This window comes from Oncorhynchus nerka, unplaced genomic scaffold, assembly GCF_034236695.1.
Source record: "Oncorhynchus nerka isolate Pitt River unplaced genomic scaffold, Oner_Uvic_2.0 unplaced_scaffold_1221, whole genome shotgun sequence".
NCBI lineage: Eukaryota > Metazoa > Chordata > Actinopteri > Salmoniformes > Salmonidae > Oncorhynchus > Oncorhynchus nerka.
In genome coordinates, this window is record NW_027040113.1 from 146,523 (window position 1) to 160,335 (window position 13,813).

At 48.2% G+C, this 13,813-nt stretch overlaps 1 protein-coding gene across 1 annotated transcript in view; it reads left to right on the forward strand.

The window, feature by feature from the left end:
- The window catches only part of fam114a1 (family with sequence similarity 114 member A1), a 20,234-nt gene extending 6,671 nt beyond the window's left edge, over positions 1 to 13,563 (forward strand). Inside the window, exons 7-14 of the mRNA XM_065015909.1 lie at positions 482 to 671; positions 7,466 to 7,501; positions 7,992 to 8,002; positions 9,538 to 9,570; positions 10,617 to 10,907; positions 11,102 to 11,241; positions 13,201 to 13,273; positions 13,441 to 13,563. Coding sequence (XP_064871981.1) covers positions 482 to 671; positions 7,466 to 7,501; positions 7,992 to 8,002; positions 9,538 to 9,570; positions 10,617 to 10,907; positions 11,102 to 11,241; positions 13,201 to 13,273; positions 13,441 to 13,548 — 882 coding nt within the window. The 3' untranslated portion in view covers positions 13,549 to 13,563. The remainder of the gene's footprint in view (positions 1 to 481; positions 672 to 7,465; positions 7,502 to 7,991; positions 8,003 to 9,537; positions 9,571 to 10,616; positions 10,908 to 11,101; positions 11,242 to 13,200; positions 13,274 to 13,440) is intronic.
- The last annotated feature ends 250 nt before the right edge of the window (positions 13,564 to 13,813 follow it).

The following is a 13,813-nucleotide window of genomic DNA, read 5'->3' on the forward strand; positions in this document are numbered from 1 at the left end:
TCCTCTCCTCTTCTCTCCTCTCAGGTTCAGTCGTTCCTCTCCTCCTCTTCTCTCCTCTCAGGTTCAGTCGTTCATCTCCTCCTCTTCTCTCCTCTCAGGTTCAGTCGTTCATCTCCTCCTCTTCTCTCCTCTCAGGTTCAGTCGTTCATCTCCTCCTCTTCTCTCCTCTCAGGTTCAGTCGTTCCTCATCTCCTCAGGTTCAGTCTCTCTCCCCCTCTCAGGTTCAGTCGTTCCTCTCCTCTTCTCTCCTCTCTCTTCTCTCCTCTCAGGTTCAGGTTCATCTCCTCCTCTTCTCTCCTCTCAGGTTCAGTCGTTCTCTCCTCCTCTTCTCTCCTCTCAGGTTCAGTCGTTCCTCTCCTCCTCTTCTCTCCTCTCTCAGTTCCTCTCCTCCTCTTCTCTCCTCTCAGGTTCAGTCGTTCCTCTCCTCCTCTTCTCTCCTCTCAGGTTCAGTCGTTCATCTCCTCCTCTTTTCTCCTCTCAGGTTCAGTCGTTCCTCTCCTCCCTGGAAGAGGAGGATCAGGAGGAGATAAAGAAAGAACTGATCGCCATCAAGGACATCTTCGTCAGCCACACGGGAGAGGAGGAGGAGGAAGGAGAGGGAGAGGAGAAGAAGGAGGGAGAGGAGACAGTGGATAGGGGTGATCTAAGTCCCCAGTGTTCTACTCCTCTGTGTGAGTTACAAAGTGGTCCTTAAATACTGATAAACACAGCTGGGTCTTTAACTACTGATAAACACAGCTGGGTCTTTAACTACTGATAAACACAGCTGGGTCTTTAACTACTGATAAACACAGCTCCTCTTTAAGCTGGGTCCTACTGATAAACACAGCTGGGTCTTTAACTACTGATAAACACAGCTGGGTAAACACAGCTGGGTCTTTAACTACTGATAAACACAGCTGGGTCTTTAACTACTGATAAACACAGCTGGGTCTTTAACTACTGATAAACACAGCTGGGTCTTTAACTACTGATAAACACAGCTGGGTCTTTAACTACTGATAAACACAGCTGGGTCTTTAACTACTGATAAACACAGCTGGGTCTTTAACTACTGATAAACACAGCTGGGTCTTTAACTACTGATAAACACAGCTGGGTCTTTAACTACTGATAAACACAGCTGGGTCTTTAACTACTGATAAACACAGCTGGGTCTTTAACTACTGATAAACACAGCTGGGTCTTTAACTACTGATAAACACAGCTGGGTCTTTAACTACTGATAAACACAGCTGGGTCTTTAACTACTGATAAACACAGCTGGGTCTTTAACTACTGATAAACACAGCTGGGTCTTTAACTACTGATAAACACAGCTGGGTCTTTAACTACTGATAAACACAGCTGGGTCTTTAACTACTGATAAACACAGCTGGGTCTTTAACTACTGATAAACACAGCTGGGTCTTTAACTACTGATAAACACAGCTGGGTCCTTAAATACTGATAAACACAGCTGGGTCCTTAACTACTGATAAACACAGCTGGGTCCTTAACTACTGATAAACACAGCTGGGTCCTTAAATACTGATAAACACAGCTGGGTCTTTAACTACTGATAAACACAGCTGGGTCCTTAAATACTGATAAACACAGCTGGGTCCTTAAATACTGATAAACACAGCTGGGTCCTTAACCTCTGATAAACACAGCTGGGTCCTTAACCACTGATAAACACAGCTGGGTCCTTAAATACTGATAAACACAGCTGGGTCCTTAAATACTGATAAACACAGCTGGGTCCTTAAATACTGATAAACACAGCTGGGTCCTTAAATACTGATAAACACAGCTGGGTCCTTAAATACTGATAAACACAGCTGGGTCCTTAACTACTGATAAACACAGCTGGGTCCTTAAATACTGATAAACACAGCTGGGTCCTTAAATACTGATAAACACAGCTGGGTCCTTAAATACTGATAAACACAGCTGGGTCCTTAACCACTGATAAACACAGCTGGGTCCTTAAATACTGATAAACACAGCTGGGTCCTTAAATACTAATCTGTCTATCTACGGGTAACAGTGTTTAAACCGTTTCTAACCTGTCTATCTACGGGTAACAGAGTTGGCATGTTGTGTCCTAGCAGCTCAGTTTAAACCGTTTCTAATCTGTCTATCTACCGGTAACAGAGTTGGCATGTTGTGTCCCAGCAGCTCAGTTTAAACCGTTTCTAATCTGTCTATCTACGGGTACCAGAGTTGGCATGTTGTGTCCTAGCAGCTCAGTTTAAACCGTTTCTAACCAAAGCAACAGGAAATGGCCTTAAAGACTAGAACCTGCCCACCTGTTCTTACACTGTGATTTGACTATTAGTTGTTCAACGTTTCTTCTGAAAAATATAATTTCAAAAAATGGTCTGAGAAGAACAACATTGGCAGGACAATTCAATCAATACATTGGGCCTGTAGTTTACGGCACAAACCTCAGAACTGTTTTATAATTGGTTCATGTGGCAGAGGGTTACATTTTATAAGTCATAAAAAATCTGTATTTTGACTCAAAGTGACCTTGAATCAGAAAAGGTTGGTGACCATTGCGATAAAGGATCAACGTTTCTGACACTGACAGGGCCAACGACCAACCAGCAGACCTAGACCCTGTCTCACTGAACCAGCAGACCTAGACCCTGTCTCACTGAATCAGCAGACCTAGACCCTGTCTCACTGAACCAGCAGACCTAGACCCTGTCTCACTGAACCAGCAGACCTAGACCCTGTCTCACTGAACCAGCAGACCTAGACCCTGTCTCACTGAACCAGCAGACCTAGACCCTGTCTCACTGAAGCAGCAGAACTAGACCCTGTCTCACTAAACCAGCCAAGATTTTTAAGACCCTGGGTACTGAACCAGCAGACCTAGACCCTGTCTCACTGAACCAGCAGACCTAGACCCTGTCTCACTGAACCAGCAGACCCAGACCCTGTCCCGAGTAAAAATATCAAACTATGTTTATAATTAACCAGAATGTTATAAACTACAGACCCTGCGAGGGCGAACAGATTAGCACACGTTGTCTAATGAACCAGCAAGACATAGTGTCTACTGAACCAGCAGACCAGACCCTGTCTCACTGAACCAGCAGACCTAGACCCTGTCTCACTGAACCAGCAGACCTAGACCCTGTCTCACTGAACCAGCCAGCAGACCTAGACCCTGTCTCACTGAACCAGCAGACCTAGACCCTGTCTCACTGAACCAGCAGACCTAGACCCTGTTCACTGAACCAGCAGACCTAGACCCTGTCTCACTGAACCAGCAGACCTAGACCCTGTCTCACTGAATGTCCCAGCAGACCTAGACCCTGTCTCACTGAACCAGCAGACCTAGACCCTGTCTCACTGAACCAGCAGACCTAGACCCTGTCTCACTGAACCAGCAGACCTAGACCCTGTCTCACTGAACCAGCAGACCTAGACCCTGTCTCACTGAACCAGCAGACCTAAAGACCCTGTCTCACTGAACCAGCAGACCCAGACCCTGTCTCACTGAACCAGCAGACCTAGACCCTGTCTCACTGAACCAGCAGACCTAGACCCTGTCTCACTGAACCAGCAGACCTAGACCCTGTCTCACTGAACCAGCAGACCTAGACCCTGTCTCACTGAACCAGCAGACCTAGACCCTGTCTCACTGAACCAGCAGACCTAGACCCTGTCTCACTGAACCAGCAGACCTAGACCCTGTCTCACTGAACCAGCAGAAGACCCTGTCTCACTGAACCAGCAGACCTAGACCCTGTCTCACTGAACCAGCAGACCTAGACCCTGTCTCACTGAACCAGCAGACCTAGACCCTGTCTCACTGAACCAGCAGACCTAGACCCTGTCTCACTGAACCAGCAGACCTAGACCCTGTCTCACTGAACCAGCAGACCTAGACCCTGTCTCACTGAACCAGCAGACCTAGACCCTGTCTCACTGAACCAGCAGACCTAGACCCTGTCTCACTGAACCAGCAGACCTAGACCCTGTCTCACTGAACCAGCAGACCTAGACCCTGTCTCACTGAACCAGCAGACCTAGACCCTGTCTCACTGAACCAGCAGACCTAGACCCTGTCTCACTGAACCAGCAGACCTAGACCCTGTCTCACTGAACCAGCAGACCTAGACCCTGTCTCACTGAACCAGCAGACCTAGACCCTGTCTCACTGAACCAGCAGACCTAGACCCTGTCTCACTGAACCAGCAGACCTAGACCCTGTCTCACTGAACCAGCAGACCTAGACCCTGTCTCACTGAACCAGCAGACCTAGACCCTGTCTCACTGAACCAGCAGACCTAGACCCTGTCTCACTGAACCAGCAGACCTAGACCCTGTCTCACTGAACCAGCAGACCTAGACCCTGTCTCACTGAACCAGCAGACCTAGACCCTGTCTCACTGAACCAGCAGACCTAGACCCTGTCTCACTGAACCAGCAGACCCAGACCCTGTCTCACTGAACCAGCAGACCTAGACCCTGTCTCACTGAACCAGCAGACCTAGACCCTGTCTCACTGAACCAGCAGACCTAGTGTCTAGACCCTGAATCAGACTGAATCAGCAGACCTAGACCCTGTCTCACTGAACCAGCAGACCTAGACCCTGTCTCACTGAACCAGCAGACCTAGACCCTGTCTCACTGAACCAGCAGACATTTAGACCCTGTCTCACTGAACCAGCAGACCTAGACCCTGTCTCACTGAACCAGCAGATTTAGACCCTGTCTCACTGAACCAGCAGACCTAGACCCTGTCTCACTGAACCAGCAGACCTAGACCCTGTCTCACTGAACCAGCATGACCTAGACCCTGTCTCACTGAACCAGCAGACCTAGACCCTGTCTCACTGAACCAGCAGACCTAGACCCTGTCTCACTGAACCAGCAGACCTAGACCCTGTCTCACTGAACCAGCAGACCTAGACCCTGTCTCACTGAACCAGCAGACCTAGACCCTGTCTCACTGAACCAGCAGACCTAGACCCTGTCTCACTGGTCAGCAGACCTAGACCCTGTCTCACTGAACCAGCAGACCTAGACCCTGTCTCACTGAACCAGCAGACCTAGACCCTGTCTCACTGAACCAGCAGACCTAGACCCTGTCTCACTGAACCAGCAGACCTAGACCCTGTCTCACTGAACCAGCAGACCTAGACCCTGTCTCACTGAACCAGCAGACTGATAGACCCTGTCTCACTGAACCAGCAGACCTAGACCCTGTCTCACTGAACCAGCAGATTTAGACCCTGTCTCACTGAACCAGCAGACCTAGACCCTGTCTCACTGAACCAGCAGACCTAGACCCTGTCTCACTGAACCAGCAGACCTAGACCCTGTCTCACTGAACCAGCAGACCTAGACCCTGTCTCACTGAACCAGCAGACCTAGACCCTGTCTCACTGAACCAGCCAAGATGTCCGAAAATCGTTTACAACCAATAATTTTTCCACGATATCGACAAAGTTGTGGAATTAGACGGCTAAAACCGTGCAGTCTCTACGGGCATTTAGTTGGTTGAAATCTGCCTAAAATGTTGGCACTTTAGCTTTTAATTCATATTAAAATAAAAAAGGATTTATTGCATTCTCCATGTGGTCTATATTAAAAGGGCACTTCATTTAATTTAACAGTCTTTTAAAATTCAATATTAGTGCACAATCTCTATTTAAAATATCATAGGGCACTCTTTTTGTAACAACCCAGTTATTACTAGACAATGTTTAATCTGTGTCTCTCTGGTCTGATGTTTAATCTGTCTCTCTGGTCTGATGTTTAATCTGTCTCTCTCTGGTCTGATGTTTAATCTGTCTCTCTCCGGTTCATGTTTAATCTGTCTCTCTCCGGTTGATGTTTAATCTGTCTCTCTCTGGTTGATGTTTAATCTGTCTCTCTGGTCTGATATTTAATCTGTCTCTCTCCGGTTCATGTTTAATCTGTCTCTCTCCGGTTCATGTTTAATCTGTCTCTCTCCGGTCTGATATTTAATCTGTCTCTCTCTGGTCTGATATTTAATCTGTCTCTCTGGTCTGATGTTTAATCTGTCTCTCTCTGGTCTGATGTTTAATCTGTCTCTCTCTGGTTGATGTTTAATCTGTCTCTCTCTGGTCTGATATTTAATCTGTCTCTCTGGTTGATGTTTAATCTGTCTCTCTCTGGTCTGATATTTAATCTGTCTCTCTGGTCTGATGTTTAATCTGTCTCTCTCTGGTCTGATATTTAATCTGTCTCTCTCTGGTCTGATATTTAATCTGTCTCTCTGGTCTGATATTTAATCTGTCTCTCTCTGGTTGATGTTTAATCTGTCTCTCTCTGGTCTGATATTTAATCTGTCTCTCTCTGGTCTGATGTTTAATCTGTCTCTCTCTGGTTGATGTTTAATCTGTCTCTCTCTGGTCTGATGTTTAATCTGTCTCTCTCTGGTCTGATATTTAATCTGTCTCTCTCTGGTCTGATGTTTAATCTGTCTCTCTCTGGTCTGATGTTTAATCTGTCTCTCTCTGGTCTGATATTTAATCTGTCTCTCTCTGGTCTGATGTTTAATCTGTCTCTCTCTGGTTGATGTTTAATCTGTCTCTCTCTGGTCTGATGTTTAATCTGTCTCTCTCTGGTCTGATGTTTAATCTGTCTCTCTCTGGTCTGATATTTAATCTGTCTCTCTCTGGTCTGATGTTTAATCTGTCTCTCTCTGGTTGATGTTTAATCTGTCTCTCTCCGGTCTGATATTTAATCTGTCTCTCTCTGGTTGATGTTTAATCTGTCTCTCTGGTTGATGTTTAATCTGTCTCTCTCTGGTCTGATGTTTAATCTGTCTCTCTCTGGTTGATGTTTAATCTGTCTCTCTCTGGTTGATGTTTAATCTGTCTCTCTCTGGTCTGATGTTTAATCTGTCTCTCTCTGGTCTGATGTTTAATCTGTCTCTCTCTGGTCTGATATTTAATCTGTCTCTCTCTGGTTGATGTTTAATCTGTCTCTCTCTGGTCTGATGTTTAATCTGTCTCTCTCTGGTCTGATGTTTAATCTGTCTCTCTCTGGTCTGATGTTTAATCTGTCTCTCTCTGGTTGATGTTTAATCTGTCTCTCTCTGGTCTGATGTTTAATCTGTCTCTCTGGTCTGATGTTTAATCTGTCTCTCTCTGGTCTGATGTTTAATCTGTCTCTCTGGTCTGATATTTAATCTGTCTCTCTCTGGTTGATGTTTAATCTGTCTCTCTGGTTGATGTTTAATCTGTCTCTCTCTGGTCTGATATTTAATCTGTCTCTCTGGTCTGATGTTTAATCTGTCTCTCTCTGGTCTGATATTTAATCTGTCTCTCTCCGGTCTGATGTTTAATCTGTCTCTCTCTGGTTGATGTTTAATCTGTCTCTCTCTGGTCTGATATTTAATCTGTCTCTCCGGTTGATGTTTAATCTGTCTCTCTGGTCTGATATTTAATCTGTGTCTCTCTGGTCTGATGTTTAATCTGTCTCTCTCCAGCTGCTGATGGGGAGGAGTTTAATCTGTCTCTCTCTGGTCTGATGTTTAATCTGTCTCTCTGGTCTGCAGACAAACTCAACAAGTTTAACTGACAGTCCCTGTCTGACAGATAATCTGTCTCTCTGGTAACTGACAGTTCCCTGTCTCCACAGACAAATTCAACAAGGTAACAGACAGTCAGACACTCTCTGGTAACAGACAGTCCCTGTCACCCCTGACAAACTGAACAAGGTAACTGTCAGTCACCACAGACAAACTCAACAAGGTAACACACAGTCACTGTCACCACAGACAAACTCAACAAGGTAACAGACAGTCCCTGTCACCCCAGACAAACTCTCAAGGTAACAGACAGTCACCACAGACATGTTCAACAAGGTAACACACAGTCACTGTTCACCACAGACAAACTCTCAAGGTAACATGTTTAGTCCCTGTCACTCTCAGACAAACTCAACAAGTTTAACAGACAGTCCCTGTCACCACAGATAAACTCTCTGGTCTGATGTTTCACTGTCTCTCACAGACAAACTGAAGGTAACAGACAGTCTCTGGTCTGATGTTTAACAGACAAACTCAACAAGGTAACAGACAGTCACCACAGACAAACTCAACAAGGTAACAGATGTTCACCCCAGACAAACTCTCTGGTAACTGATGTTTAAGACAAACTCAACAAGGTCAGACAGTTCACCACAGACACTCAACTGGTAACAGACAGTCACCACAGACACTGGTCAAGGTAACAGACTGTCCCTGTCCCAGACAATCTGAACAAGGTAACAGACAGTCAACAGACAAACTGGTCTGAAGGTAACAGACAGTCCCTGTCACCACAGACAAACTCAACAAGGTAACAGACAGTCACCACAGACAAACTCAACAAGGTAACAGACAGTCACCACAGACAAACTCAACAAGGTAACAGACAGTCACCCCAGACAAACTGAGCAAGATAACAGACAGTCACCACAGACAAACTCAACAGGGTAACAGACAGTCACCCCAGACAAACTCAACCAGGTAACAGACAGTCACCACAGACAAACTCAACAAGGTAACAGACAGTCCCTGTCACCACAGATAAACTCAACAAGGTAACAGACAGTCCCTGTCACCACAGACAAATTCAACAAGGTAACAGACAGTCACCACAGACACTCAACAAGGTAACAGACAGTCCCTGTCACCCCAGACAAACTGAACAAGGTAACAGACAGTCACCACAGACAAACTCAACAAGGTAACACACAGTCACTGTCACCACAGACAAACTCAACAAGGTAACAGACAGTCCCTGTCACCCCAGACAAACTGAACAAGGTAACAGACAGTCACCACAGACAAACTCAACAAGGTAACAGACAGTCCCTGTCACCCCAGACAAACTCAACAAGGTAACAGACAGTCACCACAGACAAACTCAACAAGGTAACACACAGTCACTGTCACCACAGACAAACTCAACAAGGTAACAGACAGTCCCTGTCACCACAGACAAACTCAACAAGGTAACAGACAGTCCCTGTCACCACAGATGTTCAACAAGGTAACTGAGACAGTCACTGTCACCACAGACAAACTCAACAAGGTAACAGACAGTCCCTGTCACCCCAGACAAACTCAACAAGGTAACAGACAGTCACCACAGACAAACTCAACAAGGTAACACACAGTCACTGTCACCACAGACAAACTCAACAAGGTAACAGACAGTCCCTGTCACCACAGACAAACTCAACAAGGTAACAGACAGTCCCTGTCACCACAGATAAACTCAACAAGGTAACAGACAGTCACTGTCACCACAGACAAACTCAACAAGGTAACAGACAGTCACTGTCACCACAGACAAACTCAACAAGGTAACAGACAGTCACCACAGACAAACTCAACAAGGTAACAGACAGTCACCCCAGACAAACTCAACAAGGTAACAGACAGTCACCACAGACAAACTCAACAAGGTAACAGACAGTCACCACAGACACTCAACAAGGTAACAGACAGTCACCACAGACAAACTCAACAAGGTAACAGACAGTCACCACAGACACTCAACAAGGTAACAGACAGTCCCTGTCACCCCAGACAAACTGAACAAGGTAACAGACAGTCACCACAGACAAACTCAACAAGGAAACAGACAGTCACTGTCACCACAGACAAACTCAACAAGGTAACAGACAGTCACCACAGACAAACTCAACAAGGAAACAGACAGTCCCTGTCACCACAGACAAACTCAACAAGGTAACAGACAGTCACTGTCACCACAGATAAACTCAACAAGGTAACAGACAGTCACCACAGACAAACTCAACAAGGTAACAGACAGTCACCACAGACAAACTCAACAAGGTAACAGACACACAGTCTTAATTGAATCTACTGAATAAGAGTTCATTATTTTAGGTTAAAGTTTAGTGATGTCATGTGTTGGTGTTTCATACTGGAGAGGGAATGCAAAACAACGACGCTGGACAGAGTGGAATCAGGTGTATCAAAAAGGCAGTTTATTGGTCAAAGTTATCTTGTCCTGCCGTTTATCGTGCACGGACCTAAGGAATGTGACTCCTGTGAGGAGTCAGAATAATTAGGCTGCTCAGCCAGAGTTTACAACAGAATGTATACACAGAATAATGTAGGTGGAGTCTCGTCGTGTTGGTCTTCTGACTGGACCTGAAGAGTTGGAGGCGGGCCTTGCTCTAGCCAGAGCGGGCCCCATTGGTGCACAGCAAAGTCCTTTGCTCTTGGCACCCGACCAGTAGGGGGTAGAGTGTGTGTGTACAGTGCTTCATGAAATGTATGTGTGTCCAGGAAACGTGGATATTGGTAATGTCTGCTTCAGGCTCAGGTGTTTCCTGTCTTTGCAGGAGTGCATGCTGGGTTCAATGCTAGCGAGATAGCTTGGCACTTCTAAGCTCGTTAGTGTTGCAGGATGCTCTTTGTAGTTTTACAGGGGAGTAATATTTGCGTGATGGCAGCTGTGTGTCCTTCGGATAATCATGTCATTGCACACAGGCTCTAGACTTGACTGAGGACACTGGGCCCAGAGTTATCTGAGGGCATCCGGTTTAACCAGAGCTTTGGTCTGCTAGTAACTCTTTATATTAGATTATTTATATAACAAATGTCAATTCATCCCCAGGCCAGGATGAGAGCGCATGATTGGGTGAGAGAGGTGGAGAAACCTGTCGTCGTCACAGATACCATCGGGGGGGCGACGGAGGAGGAGCAAAGAGGAGAACCTGAAACAAGAGAGGGAGAAGAAGAGAAGAAAGAGGAGGAGGAGCTAAAGGAGAAGAAAGAGGGGGAGGAGCTAAAGGAGAAGAAAGAGGGGGAGGAACTGGAGGAGAAGAAAGAGGAGGAGCTAAAGGAGAAGAAAGAGGGGGAGGAGCTAAAGGAGAATGAGGAAGAGAGACGATCCAGGTCTGTAGAGGTGAGATCTGATGTTGGACAGAGAACTGTCTGTCTGTCTGTCTGTCTGTCCCTCTGTCTGTCTGCCTGCCTGTCTGTCTGTCTGTCTGTCTCCGTCTGTCTGTCTCATGTTCTCTTTCCCTCGCTTTTCGTTTTAAGCACGTAGTGTGTGTTAATGTCTATATATTGTGTGTGTGTTTGTGTGTGTGTGTCTAGGCAGTGTACCTGTCTTCAGTGGGCTCCCTGGCGGAGGTGACAGCCCGCAGTATCGAACAGCTCCACAAGGTGGCAGAGTTGATCCTCCACGGACAGGACCTGGAGAAACCTGCCAGAGACCAGGCTCACATACTCACCAGGTCTGTTGGGGGGGGGAGAAACCTGTTAGAGACCAGGCTGTAGGGGGGGGGGCAGGACCTGGAGAAACCTGCCAGAGACCAGGCTCACATACTCACCAGGCTGTAGGGGGGGGGGAGAAACCTGTTAGAGACCAGGCAGGAGGGGGCAGAACCAGGAGAAACCTGTTAGAGACCAGGCTGTAGGGGGAGGGGGGCAGGACCAGGAGAAACCTGCCAGAGACCAGGCTCACATACTCACCAGGTCTGTTAGAGACCAGGCTGTAGGGGGGGGAAACCTGTTAGAGACCAGGCTGTAGGGGGGAGGGGGCAGGACCTGGAGAAACCTGTTAGAGACCAGGCTGTGGGGGGGGACAGGACCAGGAGAAACCTGTTAGAGACCAGGCTGTAGGGGGGGACAGGACCAGGAGAAACCTGTTAGAGACCAGGCTGTAGGGGGGGGGACCAGGAGACACCTGTTAGAGACCAGGCTGTAGGGGGGGGGGGGACAGGACCAGGAGACACCTGTTAGAGACCAGGTTGTACGGGGGGGGGGGACTCACCAGGAGAAGGTCTGTTAGAGACCAGGGGGGGGGGACAGGAGAAACCTGTTAGAGACCAGGCTGTAGGGGGGGGCAGGACCTGGAGAAACCTGTTAGAGACCAGGCTGTAGGGGGGCAGGACCAGGAGAAACCTGTTAGAGACCAGGCTGTAGGAGGGGGCAGAACCAGGAGAAACCTGTTAGAGACCAGGCTGTAGGGGGAGGGGGGCAGGACCAGGAGAAACCTGCCAGAGACCAGGCTCACATACTCACCAGGTCTGTTGGGGGGGGGGGAAACCTGTTAGAGACCAGGCTGTAGGGGGAGGGGGGGCAGGACCTGGAGAAACCTGTTAGAGACCAGGCTGTGGGGGGGACAGGACCAGGAGAAACCTGTTAGAGACCAGGCCGTAGGGGGGGCAGGACCTGGAGAAACCTGTTAGAGACCAGGCTGTAGGGGGGGACAGGACCAGGAGAAACCTGTTAGAGACCAGGCTGTAGGGGGGGGGGGCAGGACCTGGAGACACCTGTTAGAGACCAGGCTGTGGGGGGGGGGGGGGGACAGGACCAGGAGAAACCTGTTAGAGACCAGGCTGTAGGGGGGGGGGGGGGGGACTGGACCAGGAGAAACCTGCTAGAGACCAGGCTGTAGGGGGGGGAGGGCAGGACCAGGAGAAACCTGTTAGAGACCAGGTTGTACAGGGGGGGGACTGGACCAGGAGAAACCTGTTAGAGACCAGGCTGTAGGGGGGGACTGGACCAGGAGAAACCTGTTAGAGACCAGGCTGTAGGGGGGGGGGGACTGGACCAGGAGAAACCTGTTAGAGACCAGGCTGTGGGGGGGGGGGGACTGGACCAGGGAGAAACCTGTTAGAGACCAGGCTGTAGGGGGGGACTGGACCAGGAGAAACCTGTTAGAGACCAGGCTGTAGGGGGGGGGGGGACAGGACCAGGAGAAACCTGTTAGAGACCAGGCTGTAGGGGGGGGGGGGGGACAGGACCAGGAGAAACCTGTTAGAGACCAGGCTGTAGGGGGGGGGGGACCAGGAGAAACCTGTTAGAGACCAGGCTGGGGGGGACAGAACCAGGAGAAACCTGTTAGAGACCAGGCTGTAGGGGGGGGACAGGACCAGGAGAAACCTGTTAGAGACTAGGCTGTAGGCGGGGGGGACAGGACCAGGAGACACCTGTTAGAGACCAGGCCGTGGGGGGGGGGGTGGGGAGGGTGCATCTGTGTGTGTAGAATATGACCTTCCACTCATATGTATATTCTGAGCATCGTTAATGTCTGTGACTGTTGCAGGTTGACGTGTGCCATGTGTCGGGAGGTGGGTTGTCTTGCCAGGAAGTTCTCTGATACTCTGCTTGTTGCAGGTTGACGTGTGCCATGTGTCGAGAGGTGGGTTGTCTTGCCAGGAAGTTCTCTGATACTCTGCTTGTTGCAGGTTGACGTGTGCCATGTGTCGGGAGGTGGGTTGTCTTGCCAGGAAGTTCTCTGATACTCTGCTCACCGTTGGGGTAAGATGTGTGTGTGTGTGTGTACTGGGACTTTATCTCCAACACAATAAATGAATGGCATTAAGGTCAGGTGATCAGCTGATCATCACCCCCATTGGTTCTCTGTCAGGTGATCAGCTGATCATCACCCCCATTGGTTCTCTGACTCCCTTCCTCTACTTCTCCAGGTTCAGAGAAAAGCAGAAGAGTTGAACCCTTTGGTAGACAGTGTGCTGCTTGAGGTAAGACATATAACTGTTGTTCTGAAGGGTTCTAACAGTGTTCTGTTGTTCTGAAGGGTTCTAACAGTGTTCTGTTGTTCTGAAGGGTTCTAACAGTGTTCTGTTGTTCTGAAGGGTTCTAACAGTGTTCTGTTGTTCTGTAGGGTTCTAACAGTGTTCTGTTGTTCTAACAGTGTTCTGTTGTTCTGAAGGGTTCTAACAGTGTTCTGTAGGGTTCTAACAGTGTTCTGTTGTTCTGTAGGGTTCTAACAGTGTTCTGTTGTTCTGAAGGGTTCTAACAGTGTTCTGTGGGGTTTCTGTTCTGTAGGGTTCTAACAGT